Raw genomic sequence first — 22,401 nt, 5'->3', positions numbered from 1 at the left:
TTAAAACAAGAATAGTACACATTGAGGTACTGCGATCTAAAATTTGTTGCCAAAATATTTCACCACAAGTATGTTGAAAAGAATGTATTTACAAAAAGAAGGATAACTAATATGTCAAACAAATGAGTGACTGGTTTACAAAATAAGGCATCACAGCTGGTAACAGAAAAACTCAACCTTCACAAATGAAACAGCAAATACTTCAAATATTGTGAAATCATCTGAACGTATTCACTTGAAGGTCTTTTCAAGGTAAATATGTGATTGTGAGAAGACCACATTCATCATTTTGATTTTAAAAATAGTAAAAACGATAACAAACAAAAACAGAACTGAAATTAAATGAAAGAATAATGTTTTTTTTTTTAAACCTTGAGCTCTGATATGCCTTTATAGCTTACTGTTCAGTGTGAGCAAAGGCTCTGTGTTGAAGACCGTACTTTGAACTATAACTGGTTTTCTTTTAAAAATTGTTGTCTCATTGGCACTCATACATCATCTTTTTTATATTTATATAGCTTATAGTATTTGTTCTCAGAGACATGTATCAGTCATTTCAGGCTAAATCAGGTCAAATATGACAGGTGAAATAGCTTTTTATTAGTTCATTTTTACTTTTGATATCTTTTTTTTTTGTTCAACTCACATATTGTTCTATTCATATGATACTAAGGAAACTGTTACAACTTGATGTAACAACTTGATATAAAGGTTGTATGTTATAGGATGACTATTTAAAGAGTGGTTTATTCAAACAGACCCTTTCCAAAGGTCAATGACAAAGTGTGCTCTGAGGATAATAACCAAAAAGTTCAAGTTTTAATTAACGTCAAAACTTTCAATAAAGAGAAAAGGTAAAACCCTGCGAAAAGTGAAGTGTACTTTGCTCTAATCGTACTTAATATTAAGTTTACTAATAATTCTTGAATGTAAATTTGATTTGACAAGAACCCTATGAATTCAATAGCAATCATACCCTTCACAGGTGGTAATGCTTAGATTTTATATTCAACATTTAAAGAAATTTACACCCAAAAGATATTAAATGATAATTATGTGTGTAATACAGACTTAAGATTACTAATGTTCCTTTATTATATAAACAAATTAACATTATCTCCATAAATAACTCTTCATGCAGACAGATTATGAAATATGACATATAAATTGCTATATTATCTATGTAGACTGGGTGATTACTAATTCAATGCCGAGTTATTTTGGAATAGAACATGGCCAACTCAGTGTTCAAAGAATAATCTTTTAAAGTTGATAACTCTTGAATCCTACATGGAAGAAGTGGAAGTTAAATCAATTTAAGCAGATTTTATATTCATAAGTAAAATTTCTTCAATCTATATGATTGTTGCAAGGTATTTGTCTAGCAGTTTGAAATAATAGCTAAACCTTTTCTTTGGGAGATATAAAAAATACATTTTATTGGTTTGTAAGATTAGTTTGTAAAAGATTTTTTTTGTCTGAAGCATTTACTAAAATATCACAATGCAAAATAGTGTTAATTTTGTCTAAGATAGTCCTTTTCTTTCCAACTAAAGATTACATTGGGCCCAATAATATTATTCCCTGATGTTGAATTAAATAAAATTAAACTGCCATTTATTTTATATGACTAATAAGGTGGAAAAGTTAAAGTCACATAACTTATATCTCATAGTTCATTGTATATATAATTTTGAAAGGAGTGAGGACCCTTTAAAGGCCAGTTATGGTTGTAGATTAGATTTATTGTTCCACAGAAAGGGAGATAATTTGCTGATTTTTTTACCATTTTATTAGAGTTAACTCCCTTACCTTCACAAAATACACCATCTCCTTTAAAACCCATCTTACACTGACAGGCATATCTTGTTGCTAGATTGAAACATGTGGCATTATGATGGCAATTGTGGCCTTGTCCACAGAAGTCTGTACCTATTAAAAATATAAAGTTATTATCAGATCAAAGTTTCAAAAATACAAATATTCTGGTAACTACGTATACAATGCAAAATATTTTTGAAGGTTACAGCGAAAAATGTAACAGACTTTATGATAACAAGAATTTTCTGCTTTCTAAACAATCATACTATAGTGTTTATACCTGCAAGGTATTTTTACCACTCAATGTTTTTTATACTTAAACCATTATGTTGAAGGCATTTCTTCTTCATTCTGTTCAGTTAGATTCTTTCTAAGAGATTATTATTAGTACCTTTGACATTAACACTTTTGTACGTAGAAAAGTAATTGAAATTTTGGTTTAGTTTTATTAGAAATGATCACTCTAACATCATAAATCTAGAATGATCATAATTACAATGTAATCTAAGTCAAAACAAACACATGGTGAAAAGTCTAATATATCTTGATAATTTTTAAAGTGATTAAAAAAACAACATTTTCACTATGAATACATATCTATGTTACATCCAGTACAGAGGCTTGTTTAGGGGGGGTATCAATATCCCATATCCTATTAAGTTTTTATCCCAATATCCCGTATCCCTATAATGTTTACCCCTAATATCCCAATAAATAATTTTTACAAATATCCCATATCCCTAAAACTATTTTGAAATATCCCAAAAAATCATTATGAATTCATTCCCAAGCCCATTTTTTTCCTCATCATCACAACGTCAACAATTTTGACTGGGAAAACAAACTGTGTTCATGGTGTTAAAGGAAATTTACAGTGCATACTTCCTGTGTTAAATAAGAATATATGTGTCCAAAAGATGAAGTGTTCCATCTTAGAGCCTTGTATAACAATATCTTTTTATGTGATCTTAAACGACAAATTTAGTGTAAGGGGTCTAATTTCATACTTTTTTTTTAATTGTTCAAACCGTGATGCTTATGACTGTAAAATTTCATTTTGATAGCATTCTTCTTTCATTGATAAGAAACTTCATCCTACACGTTAACCTATGTTGGAAAGAACAGAAGGACTCAAACCTGTCTCTTGTCCGAGATTGCTCTGACATCCAACGACTGTTTTGCCAGACAAGCTGAGACTGTGGAACGTCAGAGCACGTCCATATCAAAAAGTGGATATTTAGCATGCAAGTTTAATAACTCAAAATAAACACAAGAAAGCTTTCTGCTAATGTACCTACATTACACTTAACTGTTGCAATATTTTTACAGCAGGCAAAATTTGCACAGCCCTTGTTTTGCAAAGAAATAACACAACATTTGACTCTGTGATCTTGAACTTTATAGATCCCAATATTTTTGTTACTTTTTTTTTAATTTCCTTCCTCACAACACCAGTAATAGAAAGAACATATATTAATTTACATTGATTATTTAGTAATTATTCGTTATTAACATAGTTTATATCGCTAAATATCTACTTTTTGATATGGGACGTGCTCTGACGTCCCTCGGCCCCAGCTTGTCTGGCAAAACAGCCGTTGCACATCAGAGCAATCTGTGAAACGTGGAGACCTCTGAAGATCCTCGCCACGTAAAAAATAAGAGGTAAAACACTAGAAAATATCCTGTAATCATATAAAGCATCAAAACAAATAAAAACATTGACAACAATAAGGCTAAGGCAGCAACCATTTGATTTTCTTGGGGGGGGGGGGGGGGGGGGCTATGGGTTTTTTTGGGAAAAAAAGTTTGTTTCCAGTTTTTGGAGAACAAAATAATTTGTTTTTGATTCTGAGAAAAAAAAAAATATTTGCTTCACCGTCTGCTGCCACTATATGTAATGCTAAAATTGAAAGAAAAAAATTGTTTTCGACTTGTCCGAAAAAAATAGATTGTTTTTCGCCGCAGGCGAAAAAAAAAATTTGTCCAGAAAAAATAACCATAGCCCCCACCCAGAAAATCAAATGGTTGCTGCCTAAACTCATCAGATGGATACATTTTGTACATCTAACAAAAATCTATGATTATTTCAAGAAAATTATCAATGCATATGAGCATATACTATAAAAAAGATGTGGTATGATTGCCAATGAGACAACTCTTCACAAGAGACCATGTGACACAGAAATTAACAACTATAGGTCACCGTACGACCTTCAACAATAAGTAAAGCTCATACCGTATAGTTAGCTATAAAAGGTTCTGAAATGACAAATGTAGAACAATTCAAACGAGAAAACTAACGGCCTAATTTATGTATAAAAAAATGAACAAAAAACAAATATGTAACACAGCAACAAACGACAACCACTGAATTAAAGACTTCTGACTTTGGACAGGCACATACATACAGAATGTGGCGAGGTTAAACATGTTAGCGGGATCCCAACCCTCCCCTTAACCTGGGACAGTGGTGTAACAGTACAACATAAGAACGAACTATACAAATCAGTTGAAAAAGGCTTAACTCATCAGATGGATACAAATAGAAATACATCTAACAAAAACAGAGAGTGGACGTGACCGAGTACTTGTACATCCCATCAACAAAAAGACACTAAGTACAGATCTGAGATTACTCGCAGTTACTGACAGCTAGTTCAAAGCCAATTACAACTAATAAAAAGTAATGCATCTGAGACTAAATTATCAATCATTACACATCCAGCATCCAATGGCACGGTATAAAACAGCATCTCCGTAAAAATGAGGATGTGCTATCCCGTTTGAAATAAATTTTCTACAGGTAGAACCAAACTTCAAAACCAAATCTAGAATTTAGTAAATATTTTAAGTGATTTGTGGTAACGAAATCCATGACTTAATAATTTACCAGGAATACATAGATTTCGTTCATTAAAATCCAAAACGTTACAACAGACTAGGGCATAGCGGAGGAGTTGTGATATACAAACACCATAAGATAGTGCCAAAGGAAGATCACCATCCAAAAAAGGAAAATTAACAATAAGGAACGAAGTATGGAAAGCAAAACAAATACTTTTAATATTATCAGTACATATGAGCATATAAATATCGAAAATAGATCAATACTTTTCACTGGGGTTAGGATAATTTTAAAATAAAACAACAATAAACTCAAATAAATCAACAAAGCACTAAAATGACCTTTAATATTAAACTTTTTTGGGCAATTTTATCAAGTGAGATGTAAATATTTCTGTACTGAACTTTTAAATTCCACTTATTTCTTTTCATGTTAAAAATTCAATATCCTTATAAATGCATCAATATCCCATATCCCATTTACTTTAATGACAAATATCCCATATCCCTAAAATTAAAATGGCAAATATCCCGTATCCCAATATACCCTATACAAGCCTCAGTACAATGAATACTATCTTTGATTTACACATAGTAAAACTTTGAATAATAAAAGTCTTTTTTTTTTTTTTTTTTTTTAAATTTCTTTTAGGACTCTTTTGTCTATTTTCACATATATAGACAATTATGAGAGCATTACTATCCATTTTAAGGCACATAACTGAAGAACAGTAAAGTGACGATACTAAAACTTCTACTTGATCTGAGTTTTTTTGGTAATAAGTACAAGTTTCATAGCATTTGGTTCAGGCAAACTTAAGTTAGAGAAGAGAAACACATTTGTAAAGGGGTTTAACTACAGAACAATAAAAGTGACCCCACCAAAATTCTAACTTTGTCTGTATTTTGTGGTAATAAGAATTATGCATAAGTTTCAACATTTTCGTTTTTTTTTATTTCCAGAATCCATTTAGGATACTTCTGTCTTACCTTCACATATGGGACAACATTCTACGTGTATCTGAATGAATTTGTCTTTCGGACAATCCAGTCTAGGACACTCTTTCTTACCTTCACATATGGGACAACATTCTCCGTGTATATGAATGAATTTGTCTTTCGGACAATCCAGTCTAGGACACTCTTTCTTACCTTCATATATTGGACAACATTCTCCGTGTATATGAATGAATTTGTCTTTCGGACAATCCAGTCTAGAACACTCTTTCTTACCTTCACATATGGGACAACATTCTCCGTGTATATGAATGAATTTATCTTTCGGACAATCCAGTCTAGGACACTCTGTCTCAGGGTTCATTCTCTTACACTCCATTCTACCATCCTGTACAAATATAAATAAAAGGAAACGTAGAATAAATTTCAGAGGTAGCAATCCTCTAACACAGTCAGAACAAAAATGTTATCTCAAGGTCAATGTCTCCTATGATTAACAAGTGTCTATAAAGTATGTCAAGTTATTCATCACCTTGAGTTTAGAAGAAATGACAATAAGACAGCAATCCTCCAACACAGACAGAGCAAAATATATATCTCAAGGTCAAGGACTTCAATGATTAACAAGTGTCCATAAAGTATGTCAAGGTCTTCATCCCCCTGAGTGTAGACAAGTGTAGACAAGTGTTTGAATAAACCTAACTGACTGTCAAAGATCTGACATAAAAATCAAATTCATAAATGAACAAAATCCATTAAGAAATACCAATTTTTAAAAGCTCTTGATTTTGGACAGGCAATGAGATGGGTTAAATTGATTTTGCAAACATCAAAACTAACTTACATTAGCTGTAATTGAAACTGAATTTCCTTTTCTTAGTCTATATTAACTTTCAGTATAATATTACTCAATAACAGCTTTATACAGCAAAACTTTTTGATTATAAGGATCATGAAACATATAAATCTATCCTTGTTAGGAACAATCCAAATAGAAATTTGAACAATTTTAATCAGTGCTAAAAATTAGAATTTTACATTGAGATTAAGTTCTGGTTTAAATGTACATACTTTTAACAAAGTTTTGCTTTGAATGTACGGTGTATTGACTTTTGGTAACTTTACCACTTCAGTCATTGAGAAGCTGCCTTTAAGTTGAAATATCAAGCTAACAAAAGTTCAGAAATGCCAAATTGAAACTTTATAATGCTGATTGTGAATTTATTTTATTTTCACAATAATAGCACAATTTAGACTTTATAACTATTAAAACACTACAGCCTTTTCATCTGGGACAGAATGAGGGTAGTTTTGAATGCAGTTGGTAAGCTCTACTTGATTGTCTTTATATTTCCGTGGAAACCAAAAAAAAACCCTGATCATCGCCCTGATGTAGAGATTATCACTTTCAGCAGTATTGACGATGTGCAATCAACAGTTCCAAATTACACAAACAAAGAAATTTAAAACTGCACAAAAAGTGAATGATGGATGATCTGCTTCTGTAAAAGCTATAGCAATAATCAGTCTGGCATATAGACAAAACATTGATTCACTAAGGTGGGTGGGAGATACATACAAGAGAGTCTGTTCACAGAATTAGGACAGTTCAGCAATTAGTGTTTAAAATAGACCATTTTTACAAAGGTTAGACAAAGGTTTTCAAGGTTTCACAAAGTGCACTTTCTTCTAAAATGAAATAAACAGATATTGACCCAAGTCAAACCAATCAACAGAACAACATAACCAAAAGATGGATAAAAGTCATAATAATCATTTAAATTGTATCATGACAAGTTCAAGATGCTAAAGGAAAATACAAAACAAAATAGTCAAATTTCAGTAAAAAAAATTGCTGAATGAGCAAAAAATATTAGGGTATAATGGTCTACTAACTTATGTAAATTGTACTTCATTATGTTGCCCATTTAAGCTGTGATCATGAAGTAGAAAGTTACAGATTTTTCAAAAGTTTGTAAATTCTACAAAACCAATGTTGAGTCAGAAATATTTCAATTGGCTTTTTTTAGCTGACCAAATGACCAATACGCCACAATAAATGCAGAATAACAGTGTACAAATACTGAAAAAAAATTCTATCCAGTAGATATCCTAGTTTACTAGAAAAGATATTTATTTTAGTAACTGAACTAATAACAATTTCAGAATTGTCCAGCAGTACATTGACCACAGCAAACTATCTATAAACCTTGATAGAACTAAATATTCAAATCTACATTCTTTGTTTCAAAAATTCCAATAGGGAACATATATTACATTATTGTAGTAATAAACCAATTTTTAAAGACGTTTCAGCCATTGGCCTTCTTCAGTTTCTTTGTAATCTACATTGTAATGATGAGGTTCATCTTTTTGGATGTAATACTTAGTCAGAGAGAGAAATGCTATGAATAATATGTGGATAAAACTTTTAATAAAAAATGGATATGGTTCTCATCAAATGTGTTTTATGTTCAACACAATGCCAAGCATTTTGTGTGGCCTCTTTTTCAATCATCGTTATGACATTTATCCATGGATATCAGACAAAAGTCAGTAACAACGTAATTATCTTTGAAACAAAATAAAATGTATATGAAATATGATTCTATATCAATCTAAAGGCTTGGCAAAAACTTTGATATGTTCAATCCTAAAGTTAAAATACTACAGGTGGTTTAAAAATTGAACTTTGTCCAACTTCAAAACTTGAAGTAAAATAGATATGAGGTATATGCTTCAATTATGTTGTACCAATTTATTAGGGAAACTGTTTTAAGGATGGAAACTACTGAAGTTTATTTTCACATGAACGCATGCACCTAGAAACAATGCTTTAAATAAATTACACCAGATGGCCTCTATAAGAGTTTTCTTTGCAAGAGACAATATGAGATAAAATGTATCTTAACTTTAACAAATATTAAATCTATATTGGTTTCGCTTCTATTGAAGGCCTGTCCTAACTTTAACAAATATAAGAACGACATTGGTTTTGCTTTTTATTGAAGGCTGTGTAGTGGTCTGTAGTTGTCCATAGCTTTTAGTGGATTGTTTTCATAGGCAATTATACCACACATCTTATTTTGTTATTGAACTTAATCAACTGATTTGCCTTGCTTCAGCCTGATGTGAGTGGTTACCTAGCTAGCTCGTTCTGAGAACTTGTTGTATGAGTATGCGATCAAGTTCAGTAAAGGTAATTCTAATAAATTGATTGATACAAATGTGGTGTTAAACCCTACTGGATGTGAGCTTATAACTTTTTTCTTTTGCAAGACTGATTATCTACCTAAAACAATATGTCTGTTTACAGTTTAAAGACTATTGTTGGTGACAAACTTGATATTTATCAAATAAGATAGCAGATCCTACAAGTTGACAAGTACTTTTGATAACACTAACAATGACAACTTTGCTGCACCAGATGGGCTTTTTAACAAGTCAGTGTTGCTCTTGTCTAACTATATTTAAATTTAAAACCAATACAAACATTTGGTCGGATTCTTGTCTCATTGACATATTCCCCATTTCCATTCTCAATTTTATTGTAGAGCTAATAAAAACAAAATCATTGGCCAATATATGTGTTAGTAGAAACAAAATCTTGAACATCATGTTACATAAAAAATTCTATTTAAAGTGTACCTAACCTTTGGGTGTGATTCTATTGTTAAAATAACTTGTTTATCTTAAGTCTGATATATTTTAATAAGAAACTGCAGATGTATCTAATATTAATTTTAACATCATAATGCAAATGAAACCATGCATATCAAAAACCAAATTACTAAAGAGATGAACGGTTCCTTCTAATTTAACCAAATTTTGAATATCTTAAAGATGAGAACCTTTTGATAGTTCCATATGGCCAGGTTAATCAAAAGCAGCTAAAGTTTGTAAACAGACACAAGGAGGCTTTGTAGTTCTTCAAATTTTTGTCTGCATTGGTGAGAACATTAACCTTTCCTTGCACTTAGGCTGAGAGCTGTAGATTTTAGTTTTTGAAAAACTTTTTATGTCAGGAGAGCATGCTAGCTACACCCTTTTTTTGCATATTGAAGTTGTTGCAAGAATTTGAAAATGTTTTAAAGTTTTTAATCAGTGAAATCGTCTTGTTAAACAAGTTGCACAAGGACTAGGCATTTAACTATTGTTATGAATATGAATGTAAAAAATTTTACTACTCTGAAACATCTGACAAGAAAAATTTCAAAATCAGGACCCAAATTTGAACAACAGTGTAAAGTGATGCTAAGTCTTTATTTTTATATGTTGTGTTTTATGTACTTGTATTTGTCTGTTTGCCTTTTTCTTTTTTTAGCCATGGCATTGTCAGTTTATTTTTCAATCTATGAATTTGACTCTTTCTGGTATCTTTCTCCCCTCTTTTGTAGTAATTTGATCCCAGCACACAAAACACATACCTCTGTTATTTATACTTAATCTCAGGTGCTTAGTTTTTATAACCAAAAGGAGATTCCAGAAATATGCAAATGAGACAGCAACCTTACAACACAAACTACTACAAAAATTGAAAAAAAAGTATCAAAGATACAATTTGTAACCTTCATTTTACAGGTTTATATTGACAATCTTGTCTTGTCTGTCTATACAATAAGGTTTCTAGTCACACTGATTAGTTACTTCCTCTCATGAGAATAATTAATTTCAAATTAAAGATTAAATTTTAATTATTCATCACCCACTTGCAGGAGTCCTATTAAAATTTAGTTCTAGGTAGACAAATGCAGGTATTAAAGATATTACTGGGTTATGGGATATGAAACTGAAATGATTGAGAATAGCTAACGACTTTTTAATGATCATTTCAGTGAAATTGAATTTGAACCTATATTCATAGTTTTAACATAATTGATCATAAACCATTCAGAAAGTGTGTTTAAATTTTAAATTGATGTTTTATAGGTTGCAAAAGATGATAGATCCTTTTTTTTCTTCACAACTTTTTATAAAATATTGCATTTAAATCATTTGAAGTTCCATAAAATAAAATTATAACCGTCTAATCTAACGGATTCCAATACTATGACAGTGATGCACTTAGTGAAGACATACTTTTGGGAGGGCTCTAATAAAAGATGCTGTCGTCTGCCAAATCCCTCTCATATTTTTGAAAAAAAATTGTTTAAAATCAGAATAAAACATCAACAAAAAGCAGACATATTAAAAATTTACGAATCTAAACTTTAAACTTCTACTGTAAATTACAATTTCATCATGTTCAGACCTCACATCAGCTTTTCATTGCGCCATTTATTAAAATTTATAAACTTTGAGAGAATTTTTGATTATCTTGTTGCAACAAACGTAATAGATAGTTAGGTAATCTAACATGTAGTTTATAAATGCTGTTGCTTTATTTATACATAGGTAATCTATAATTGCTCTCGTGTTGGAATTCTCTTGTCTAGTCAATGAAATATTTGTGTTAATTGATGAAAAGGGAACTGGTACAAAAGGTGTTTGTACAATTGAGGTACCAGAAAATATACAGTGTATTTTGAGGTGTGAATACCAGAAAATATACAGTGTATTCTGATCTTAAACAGGTTTAAATTCCTTAGAGGCTTACAGACAACATAACTATTACATCAAATCCATACTGACCCAGTTAATTTGGTTAATCATACATTCTATGTATAATCAATATGTATACTTACATTACAAGTACATGTAACACACACTTTTGGACTGTACGATGCACCATGGTCATAATATTTACCACTAAAATAACAATTTGCTGAAGAAAAAAAAGAAAGAAAAATTAAATTAAACAATTTTCTGTTGTGAATTAAAGTATATCTGGTGCAGTTTCTAGTTGAATTAATTTCTTAGAACTTTAGTTTTCCTCTTTATTTAATACCAGCTACTTTCTTTCAATTCAACTCCTCCAGTGTAAAAGTGTTTCAGTATCTATTCTGGATACTCACACAGCAGGGGTGGATCCACCCATTTTTAAAAGGGGTTCCAAACCCAGGATAAAAAGGAGTGGTGTTCCAACTTTATGTCCCCATTCAAATGCATTGATGGTCCAAAGAAGGGGGGTTCCAACCCTGGACCATCCCCCCCCTTTTCAGGATCCGCCACTGCCACAGAGTCACTTGAGAAGATAAATCATATAAAATAGGAATAGATATAGGAAGATGTGGTGTGAGTGTCAATGAGACAACTCTCCATCCAAATAACAATTTAAAAAAAAGTAAACCATTATAGGTCAATGTTCGGCCTTCTACCTAACAATTTAAAAAAAAGTAAACCATTATAGGTCAATGTTCGGCCTTCTACCCAGAGCCTTGGCTCACACCGAACATTAAGCTATAAAGGGCCCCAAAATTACTAGTGTAAAACCATTCAACATGTCTGTTTACATCTTTGGTCTTAAACTTTAATCTTTATAAGCTCTGACAGATTGATTGACTTTGTTTTAATTTCCTATAAGCTATGACCAATTTCAGTTAAGAGAGGGGGTAGTTGGGAACATTGATTCAAGACTTTTCCTTTTGTATTTTCCTTGGAGTTTGGTATTTTTTGTTATTTTATTTTATTTTGAATGATCTAGAGAATTTCTCACATATTATCGTTTCCTCAACTTTCAGGTGATGCATGTCTTAAATGTATGCTGGCAACCTTAGTAACTGTTTAATACACCTTATCGCTATTTGTCCCCCATTACTGGATATCACACAGGTTCCCTTAAAATTTTGACGTCATAAAACAAAATATCTGACGCCACAATGGAAAAGTGATTGTTGTATGCGTCAAAAGTTCAAGAGGCCGGGTCTAATAGCGATAAGGTGTATGGAGTTATAGATTATTTTTCTACTGTAAAATTCTTTCAACAAAAGCTTTGAAATACAATTATTTGGGGACATTTAGATTGAGAATTTCATTTTGAAATAAACTGCTTTACAGTAGTGGATCCAGGGGGGAGTTTTCAGGGGTTGGAACCCCCAATTTTTTTAATGATCAATGCATTTGAATTGGGACATACAGTTGGAACCCCTCTTTTCTTGGTATGGAACCCCCTTTTTAAAATGGATGGATCCGCCCCTGCACAGTATAAAGCAAAATATTAAGATATGTGTATGTATATTTTGAGATGTCAGAAGGAATAATATTTAGACTAGGATGCCCTAACAAGTTTATTTCTCTTCTTTGTTGTTTATAAGGGTTACATAACCAAACTGCACTGGTATGTAAGAATTTATATTGATAGAAACATGTAAAACAAGCTAAATCTAAATTGGACTATGGACTGGCTAATTGTAGAACATTGTAAAAGATATAAACAAGATATATAGCACATCAATCTAAAAATATTTATGTTCACATTTTATATGAATTCTGAAGAAAAAAATCAGATCCCATGAACAGAATTCATGTATTTAAATCCAAGTTTATAATTTGAAATGATGAATTGTAAAAAATACTCTTAAATGCAAGAGTTTTTAAAATTCTCATTTCATTTTGTAACCTTCCAATGTAAATTGTCCATTTCTAAACTGTTTCAAAATTTTTTTGTTTTATGACGTCAAAAAAACAAAAGGATGCTTCAACCTGCAGATATACCTCTTCTTTTCTCAATCCATAAATTAATTTCAGCCAGATGATTAAGCTCTATATATGCTAAATAAAAGGGGCATGTGTTCTTGGGACACAGATGATGCCTGACTTGCAAATAACGTTACAAAGGGACATAACTGTAGAACAATACAAGTGACACTACCCAAATGCATACTTGATCTGAGTTTGGTGGAAAAAAGCATTGTGTGTAAGTTTCATAATATTTGGTCAAGGCAAATTTTAGTTAGAGAACAGAAATGACAAATTCAGAAAAATTTCCATTTTTAAAGGGGCATAACTATTGAAAGATAAAAGGCTCAATACCCAAATTCAAACTTGATCGGTGTTTTGTGGTAAAAAGCATTGTGTATAAGTTTCATAACATTTAGTTGAAGCAAACTTAAGTAAGAGAACAGAAACAAATTAGAGAACTAATTTTGGGAGTACAGATGTTCAGACATACAGAAGTGCGTACAGACAGACAAAGGTAAAAAATCATGTCTCCTCCCCTAAGGCATAAAAATCAGACAATTGATTAAAAAAGATTTTTGAGTTAAACAAAAGTGAATGGGCTTATATTATTGTGCGTTAGTGGCTTGGTACATGAACTTTTCAACAACCACCTGAACCTATATAGGATAACATTTATCGTAAAACTATTTTTATTCAAATTGATTTACGTCAATGACAATAAACAAGAGCAGACTATATATTTTATTTTTGAAAATGCACTTATTCAAAATTAAACATCAAAAGTTTAAAATGAGATAATACATATTTTGTTTTTAACTTAACATTGGTAATGAGATTGTTGGAAGATATATTTTAGACATGGAAATTATGTTTTTCTTCAAAGAGGTGAAACAATAATAGTCAAGAACACAACTAATCTTAAAAGAAATAATCAAATGTTTGGTGCAAAAAAACACGGAAACTTTTGTTTTATGTTTTAAGTTTTTGGCAAATTGGAGAAAAAGGTTTAGAATAATACACAGAAAAGGGTGACTGAACGATTTTTATATAAATATTTTTCTTTAACGCTGATAGTTGCAGTTCTATGAACTTGTCAGAATTACAGGATTTCTAACAGGATTGAATTATATGATGTGAAACAAAAAGATACTGTCATAACAAATCAATTGCAGGCTGTTTGGTCAATATTGCTGAAAAGTGCCATAAAAACCACCATCTTCAATATTTTGACAGAAGAATAAGATTTATATGTATGTTTTGTAATGGTAACTTATCAAAATAATCATACACACACAAACATACACACCCACTCAAGCAACTGTTTGACACACAATTTATCAATATTGACAAATTATCTATGAAATCAAAACTAATTGATATGAAATTGTATCAGTTGTTTTACTTTGATGTTTTTTTGTGATTATTTTCAATTTGTATTTTTCTCAAAATTACTGTAAGCATGTTATTAAACGAATTGACCTATAATAAATGATGAGTTCAAGGAAGATTCCCAAAATAAATCATAAAATATTAAAACACTTGTCATTTTTCCATGTTTTCATAATATACTGTTAAAAGAAGTGATTTCATTTGCTGGTATGAATAGTTCTTGGGCAGGGTTTCAGAGAATAATTTTCAAATGATAAATTATATGCCATCATAACTTCCTTTCATAAAGATATCATTATCAAAATCCACACATTTTGTTTGTTTTTACTGCATAATATAGGGTTTCTTTTGCATATTTAAAATGATAGATATTAATTTGATAATTGATTGATGATGAAATCGTTCTTAATAATTCAAACATCATTCATGTTAAATGCAATGATTTGTTCAATGCCATATCTATTCTGACATTTTACTGGGAGCTGTTATGAAAATACATGTTAAAAATATCTTTTTATAAATGTGCAGCATGTTGAGTTTCATTCATCAAATTCAATGCAACAGGTTTCTGACACAATAAGGACAAACAAAGGGTTTTGGTATTTAAAACCTATTACTTCCTGTATTTACGGACATTATCATTTGATTTTTTGTGTTTTCACACCACTTTTGGGCTATTTCATGGCAGCCAGTTTTTAATGGTGGAGGAAGCCAGTGTGCCCAGAGAAAACCACAGACCTTTGATAGAAAAACAGACACTCCTAGTGAATTAAGATTGAAGTCGAGTGCACCCACACATCTGAGCTTGGTATGAACTCACAACCTAATTGTTGACTGGCTAGTGATTACATAGTAGCTACTTAGACCACTCGGACACTGAGGCCCCTGGACATCATAAATCAGGTCTAATTATTTTTGGGGTAACTTCGAATCATGCTTTCAGATATATAATTTTCTGTCAAATGTGACGCATACTTACTTATACACACAGGGCAACATTCACCATCTCTATACACAGGTTTTTCACAGGGGGCAGGTGGGCAATCCATTCTCTTACAATCTGATGTTCCATTCTGAAATAAGAAAATCTTGTACAGTTATTGTGAAAGGATAAATCAAACAAAGTACATTACTTATAGGTACATAAGTCTGACCATGTCAGTGGGGGATCCAGGGAGAGGGTTCCACAGGTTGAAACCCCCCTTTTTTTTGGACGATAAATGCTTTTGAATGGGGACATATGGTATTCTGATAAAAAAAAAACTTATTAAAATGACTGGATCCACGCCCCTGCAGGTTAGTCAAGTTTACTGAAAATTTGGTCTTCAGAGATTAGTTTATTTCTTAATGCAAAAGTATATGTCATTTGCCCAAACATTCAAGACTATTTTATATAAAAACTCCAATCCAAAACAAGCTGCTCATAAAAGTTGCACTTTAACTTATCAATAGTCACAAAATTTATCCTCTTTTTCTCCCATCTCTATGATACCAACAGTTGCTTTAACAAAGAATTGAGGCTCACAGAATTTAGGTGGTCAAAATGATTAATGAGAATGTACCCAGATCACCTATCATAATATTGAATCTTCAAAACTAAAGACCTTTTCAAGATGGACAATGATTAGGTGAAAATTGTGTGATAATCTTGTCTACACATGCAGAGCTTGACCTATACCAGGTGATTAATGTTCGATGAAAGAAAAAACAACTGAGAAAAAACAATTTGTTGGTTATGGTGGTATAAATCATCAAAGAGGTGTTTTCATACAAACAGTAATGATACAGTGGTCAGGCAACTAGCCAAACTAAACACCAATAATATAGATTTTAATTTGCTCCTAGGTCAGAAAGTGCAACAACTGCAAATGTTCAAATATGCATCAGATAGGCATAGTAATTTTTCCTAAAACAATAAAAATTTCTTGATATTTATCATATTTCAATAACTGCCTACACAATGGAATAAGATTTCTTGTTTGCATCCAGAAGTAAATTGATATCTTTTAAACTTATTTTTGATATAGGTCAAAGCATTATTTTGAGTTTTTTTTATCATTAGTTTTTTTAGCCACTTTTTGTTATCATGATCATGGCTTAATAATGTTTGTCATGTCTAAGTAATGGCAAGGATGTAGTAACCTAAATATAGTCCAGGGAAATCTACAATCTGCGTTTAATAACCGATAATCAGTAGTGAAGGTTGAAAGCAATTCAATAAAATTCCAAATTCCTACCAAATGTACAATACTAATGAGTTAATTAGTAGGCAGGTGCTCTGTGGTTTGGTTAACATATGATGATTTGTTGAACAATAAAATAGGACAAGGTAAAATACATATGGTATTTATAAAATCATTTCCTATGTCTTTTGTAGAATTTTGGCTGATTTGTTGAACAATATTATACGACAAGGTAAAATACATATGTTATTTATAAAATCATTTCCTATGTCTTTTGTAGAATTTTGATGCTTGGCCATATGGTCATTACCCTGGTCAGAGTGAGGAAGTTACAGCTTAGTACTTACTACAGATAAAGAATCAAGTGCTCTTCACCTTTGACCTTGAACTTTATTTTTGACATTCTACTTCACTCAGATTACATTGTTATGTAACCACACTTAGTGAGTTACAACTATCATTGTTTAAGGACAGTCAGTGGTTTCCGCTTCACATGGTTACGTCATTGTATATGTTATGTTTACATGCACTTATAAATGGATAAAAGGAGACTTGTGAAATATACATAAATGAGGTAGCCATTGACAAAAAAAAACCCAAAAAAACATTCAAATATCAACAAATCATTTCCCAAATTGCCTCAGTCTACACATGAGGTGAACCATTTCAATAAAAATTCTCAATCAATAACCAAACAGCAAAACCCAACAAAAGAGTCTTCAGAAATGGGACAAGTACATAAACACTCAGCAGGCCAAAACCAGCTTATTGAGTACTCTTTATCCTATATTTCTATCTCAGTGAATGAGTTTAACAGAAGACACTCAGCAGGCCAAAACCAGCTTATTGAGCACTCTTTATTCTATATTTCTATCTCAGTGAATGGGTTTAACAGAAGACACTCAGCAGGCCAAAACCAGCTTATTGAGTACTCTTTATCCTATATTTCTATCTCAGTGAATGGGTTTAACAGGAGACACTCAGCAGGTCAACCCCAGCTTATTGAGTACTCTTTATTCTATATTTCTATCTCAGTGAATGGGTTTAACAGGAGACACTCAGCAGGCCAAAACCAGCTTATTGAGTACTCTTTATCCTATATTTCTATCTCAGTGAATGGGTTTAACAGGAGACACTCAGCAGGCCAAAACCAGCTTATTGAGTACTCTTTATCCTATATTTCTATCTCAGTGAATGGGTTTAACAGAAGACACTCAGCAGGCCAAAACCAGCTTATTGAGCACTCTTTATTCTATATTTCTATCTCAGTGAATGGGTTTAACAGAAGACACTCAGCAGGTCAACCCCAGCTTATTGAGTACTCTTTATTCTATATTTCTATCTCAGTGAATGGGTTTAACAGGAGACACTCAGCAGGCCAAAACCAGCTTATTGAGTACTCTTTATTCTATATTTCTATCTCAGTGAATGGGTTTAACAGGAGACACTCAGCAGGCCAAAACCAGCTTATTGAGTACTCTTTATCCTATATTTCTATCTCAGTGAATGGGTTTAACAGAAGACACTCAGCAGGCCAAAACCAGCTTATTGAGCACTCTTTATCCTATATTTCTATCTCAGTGAATGGGTTTAACAGGAGACACTCAGCAGGCCAAAACCAGCTTATTGAGTACTCTTTATCCTATATTTCTATCTCAGTGAATGGGTTTAACAGGAGACACTCAGCAGGCCAAAACCAGCTTATTGAGTACTCTTTATCCTATATTTCTATCTCAGTGAATGGGTTTAACAGGAGACACTCAGCAGGCCAAAACCAGCTTATTGAGTACTCTTTATCCTATATTTCTATCTCAGTGAATGGGTTTAACAGGAGACACTCAGCAGGCCAAAACCAGCTTATTGAGTACTCTTTATCCTATATTTCTATCTCAGTGAATGGGTTTAACAGGAGACACTCAGCAGGCCAAAACCAGCTTATTGAGTACTCTTTTTCCTATATTTCTATCTCAGTGAATGGGTTTAACAGAAGACACTCAGCAGGCCAAAACCAGCTTATTGAGCACTCTTTATCCTATATTTCTATCTCAGTGAATGGGTTTAAGGTAGTACCCTTTTTAGTGAACACTTTCACTAAAATTAATTTGGCTTGTTTAATTTTCATAAAATTTTGTCAAAGTATTTACATTGACACTTTAACAAAAATATAAAAATTAATTTTTTTTTGAACCAACCGTTTTGCCAGAAAAAATACACTGGTTATATAGCAATTTGACAAACACCAATTTTGATCATTGAGAAGCTTAATGTTCCTTTTACAACACAACGTAATTAAAACATTTAGCTAACTTTACAGAGTTATCTCCCTGTAGTGTTAGGTACCACCTTAACAGAAGAAATAAAGTCAATCATGCAACAACATCTAGTTAAGCAACACTCAGATGAGACTAAGTTCATCAACAAAACTACATAAATTGTCTAGTTTCAGATGTTAAAAAATCCTATCATTCTGGAATGATACACTGAAAATGTTTAAAATGTGGAAAAGATCTAGTTACTAATGACTCAGTATAGGCCCTTTGACATTGTGTGAGACAACGACTTGGTGGAAGCCTAACTTGAGATAATGCAAAATATGTGTGGTGGGAAGTAGGGACCGATGGATAGATTAATTGGTAGTATTACTAGATTTATTTCACTTGACTGGGCAGGGTTAAAGAAGACCAGTCCATCTATAGACAGGACTTTTGGGATAAACTCATCAATGAAGTGTCCAGTTATTCGTCCCATATCATACACTCAGTTCTTTTGTATATGTGTTTGGTGACACTGATAGGCGATTAGAATTCAATAATAATTATAACGGCATTCATCCTTATCACACACATCTTTATATAGACTGTCCTTATGCAAATTAAAACATGAGCTCTGCCCGATCAGTTGAAATAACATTGGTAATACCTACACACTAACATCGACAGCAGTCCCTAAATTTACAATATTCATTAAACTTCTAACTGAAGGGCTAACATAATTTCTTCATTTTGAATGCGAAAATTTTAATAGAATGCTTCAGTTTACCAAAATATTTCTTATAATGACCCATCCCTATAACTTGATGCTTCAATTTACAACATTGTCTGTCAAAAGTGACCAATCCCTATTATTTGATGTTAGAACAATGTTAGAACTGTCAAGATCTGATTGAAAAGATGTTGTAAATGGAGCAATTTAGGAAGCATGTAATACAGAGTGATACCTATTAACACATCATAACAATTCATTAGTGTTGATGATAGTCACTTCAAACATTTTGGTCAATATTTCTGACTAACCAAGACATCCCACACAAATACTTATCACAGGCAATCATATAGCCATATTTTGCTAATTATTAGACACCTTTTAATTGGAAACTTAAGTTTTTGTTATTTTTTACGACCATTGATTGAAAAATTGTGGGAGTGTATGTGTGAACAATAAGTTATCCTAACAAACAGCAAGACACATTTTTCAGAATGAAAAAGCTTTTTGGTTGGTTTCCTTGTATATGATAGTTATAATTCTTTTTCTCATGTAAACGTAGTGTATACATAAGAATAAATAAATGGAGAATGTTTCCATTGGACACAGATGATGCCCCTGCTTGCATATAGCTTGATGAAGGAGGGACATAACTCAAGAACTGTAAAGTGATGCTACCCATATTTTTACTTGATCTGAATTTGTGGTAATAAACATTGTGTATAAGTTTCATAACATTTAGTTGAAGCAAAGTTAAGTTTAGTAGAGAACAGAAAACAATTTGTGAAGGGAAACAAAATAAATCAGATTTTTTTTCATTTGTAAAGGGGCATAGATCTAAACTATAAAAGTGACACTACCAAAATTCAAACTTGATCTGAGTTTTGTGGTAATAAGCGTTGTGTATAAGTTTCATTAAATTTGGTTAATAAAAAACAAATTGAGAATGGAAATGGGGAATATGCCAAAGAGACAACAACCTGACCATAGAAAAAAAACAACAGCAGAAGGTCACCAACAGGCCTTCAATGTAGCGAGAAATTCCTACACCCGGAGGCTTCCTTCAGCTGGCCCCTAAACAAATATATGCTAGTTCAGTGATAATGAACGCCATACTAATTTCCAAATTGTACACAAGAAACTAAAATTAAAAATAATACAATACTAACAAAGGCCAGAGGCGCCTGACTTGGGACAGGCGCAAAAATGCGGCTTGGTTAAACATGTTTGTGAGATCTCAACCCTCCCACTATACCTCTAGCCAATGTAGAAAAGTAAACGCATAACAATACGCACATTAAAATTCAGTTCAAGAGAAGTCTGAGTCTGATGTCAGAAGATGTAACCAAAGAAAATAAACAAAATGACAATAATACATAAATAACAACAGACTACTAGCAGTTAACTGACATGCCAGCTCCAGACTTCAATTAAACTGACTGAAAGATTATGATTTCATCATATGAACATCAGGCACAATCCTTCCCGTTAGGGGTTTAGTATCATACCATCATAACATATATGAGAAGATCATAACCCGTGTAAGGCAATCTAAAGTTTGAGAATGGAAACCAGTTTTGGGACGTACACACGAATGGACGGACGAAGGTACATTGGAAAGTAGACGGACAAGGGTAAAACTAAAGCCTTCATCAAGTTCATGTGTTCAGTCAACAGGCTTTCCCATAATAGAATAAAACCTTTACAAACAGTACCAGTACATACCTTACACATACAGACAGTACAGGGATCAGGATTCCAAACTTCCTGTTCCTTTTTCATGGTACCATTAAACATACAACTCCTATGACACTCACACTGCTCAAGTTCTGCTATTCTCTGTTTTGCTCGTTGAAGCTAAAATACAAACAGTAGAACATATTAAATCTGTGTAGACAACATGAATGGTATATTATCTTCAAATCTAAAAGTGATAAAAGTAAAACCACTCAGTCATGAATGAAGAGACCAGAGATATAAGTCAAGACAGCAACTTAACAAAAAAAGACGTATGAATGAATGAACCTGTTGTTTGTTAAAGTGGTTCATAAGTGTTCCTCATTTCTCATTTTTATATAGATTACACCATTGGTTTTCCTGTTTGAATTGTTTTACACTAGTCATTTTGGGTCCTTAAAAGCTTGCTGTTTGATGTGAGCCAAGGCTCCCTGGTGAAGACCATACTTTGACCTATAATGGTTTACTTTTATAAATTATGACTTGGATGAGAAAGTTTTCTTATTGGCACTCATACCACATCTTCTGGTATCTAAATGTATATGAAGGTCTAAATTTACCATTGACTTTTAATGCAATAAATACCTTACTTTCCTGCCTACGTTTTTTTTTGTTTTTTGTTTACAGTTGTCCTTAATTTCATCAAAAATTATCAAATTAAATAAAATTTCCATCAACTAAAGGGCAAATGGGTATACATAAAATACAAAATGTTAACAGCAACATTATAAATACTCAGTGCAATATTTACAAGTGTGAATTGGTATATACAATTATTACAAGTGTGAATTGGTGTATAAAAATATTATAAATGTGCACTGTAAACACATATGATATGTGAAAAAATTGTCTTTTCTCTTTCATTTGTTTTAGACATCTTGTAGATAGCTACAAAGGAAAACCTATTTACTGACGTATATTTCGT

At 32.0% G+C, this 22,401-nt stretch overlaps 1 protein-coding gene across 2 annotated transcripts in view; it reads right to left on the bottom strand.

Annotated features, from left to right (window-relative positions):
- Positions 1–22,401, bottom strand: part of LOC139490955 (protein kinase C-binding protein NELL1-like) — a 109,905-nt gene that overhangs the window by 47,980 nt on the left and 39,524 nt on the right. For both annotated transcript variants that reach the window (XM_071278112.1, XM_071278113.1), the window contains 5 exons: positions 21,465–21,596; positions 15,554–15,647; positions 11,310–11,389; positions 5,902–6,013; positions 1,813–1,932 (listed from right to left, as the gene is read on the bottom strand). In XM_071278112.1, the coding sequence (XP_071134213.1) occupies positions 1,813–1,932; positions 5,902–6,013; positions 11,310–11,389; positions 15,554–15,647; positions 21,465–21,596 (538 nt within the window). The remainder of the gene's footprint in view (positions 1–1,812; positions 1,933–5,901; positions 6,014–11,309; positions 11,390–15,553; positions 15,648–21,464; positions 21,597–22,401) is intronic.

This window comes from Mytilus edulis, chromosome 10, assembly GCF_963676685.1.
Source record: "Mytilus edulis chromosome 10, xbMytEdul2.2, whole genome shotgun sequence".
Lineage (NCBI taxonomy): Eukaryota > Metazoa > Mollusca > Bivalvia > Mytilida > Mytilidae > Mytilus > Mytilus edulis.
Note: the sequence above shows the minus strand (reverse complement) of the source record. Positions and strands in the feature narration are given on the sequence as shown.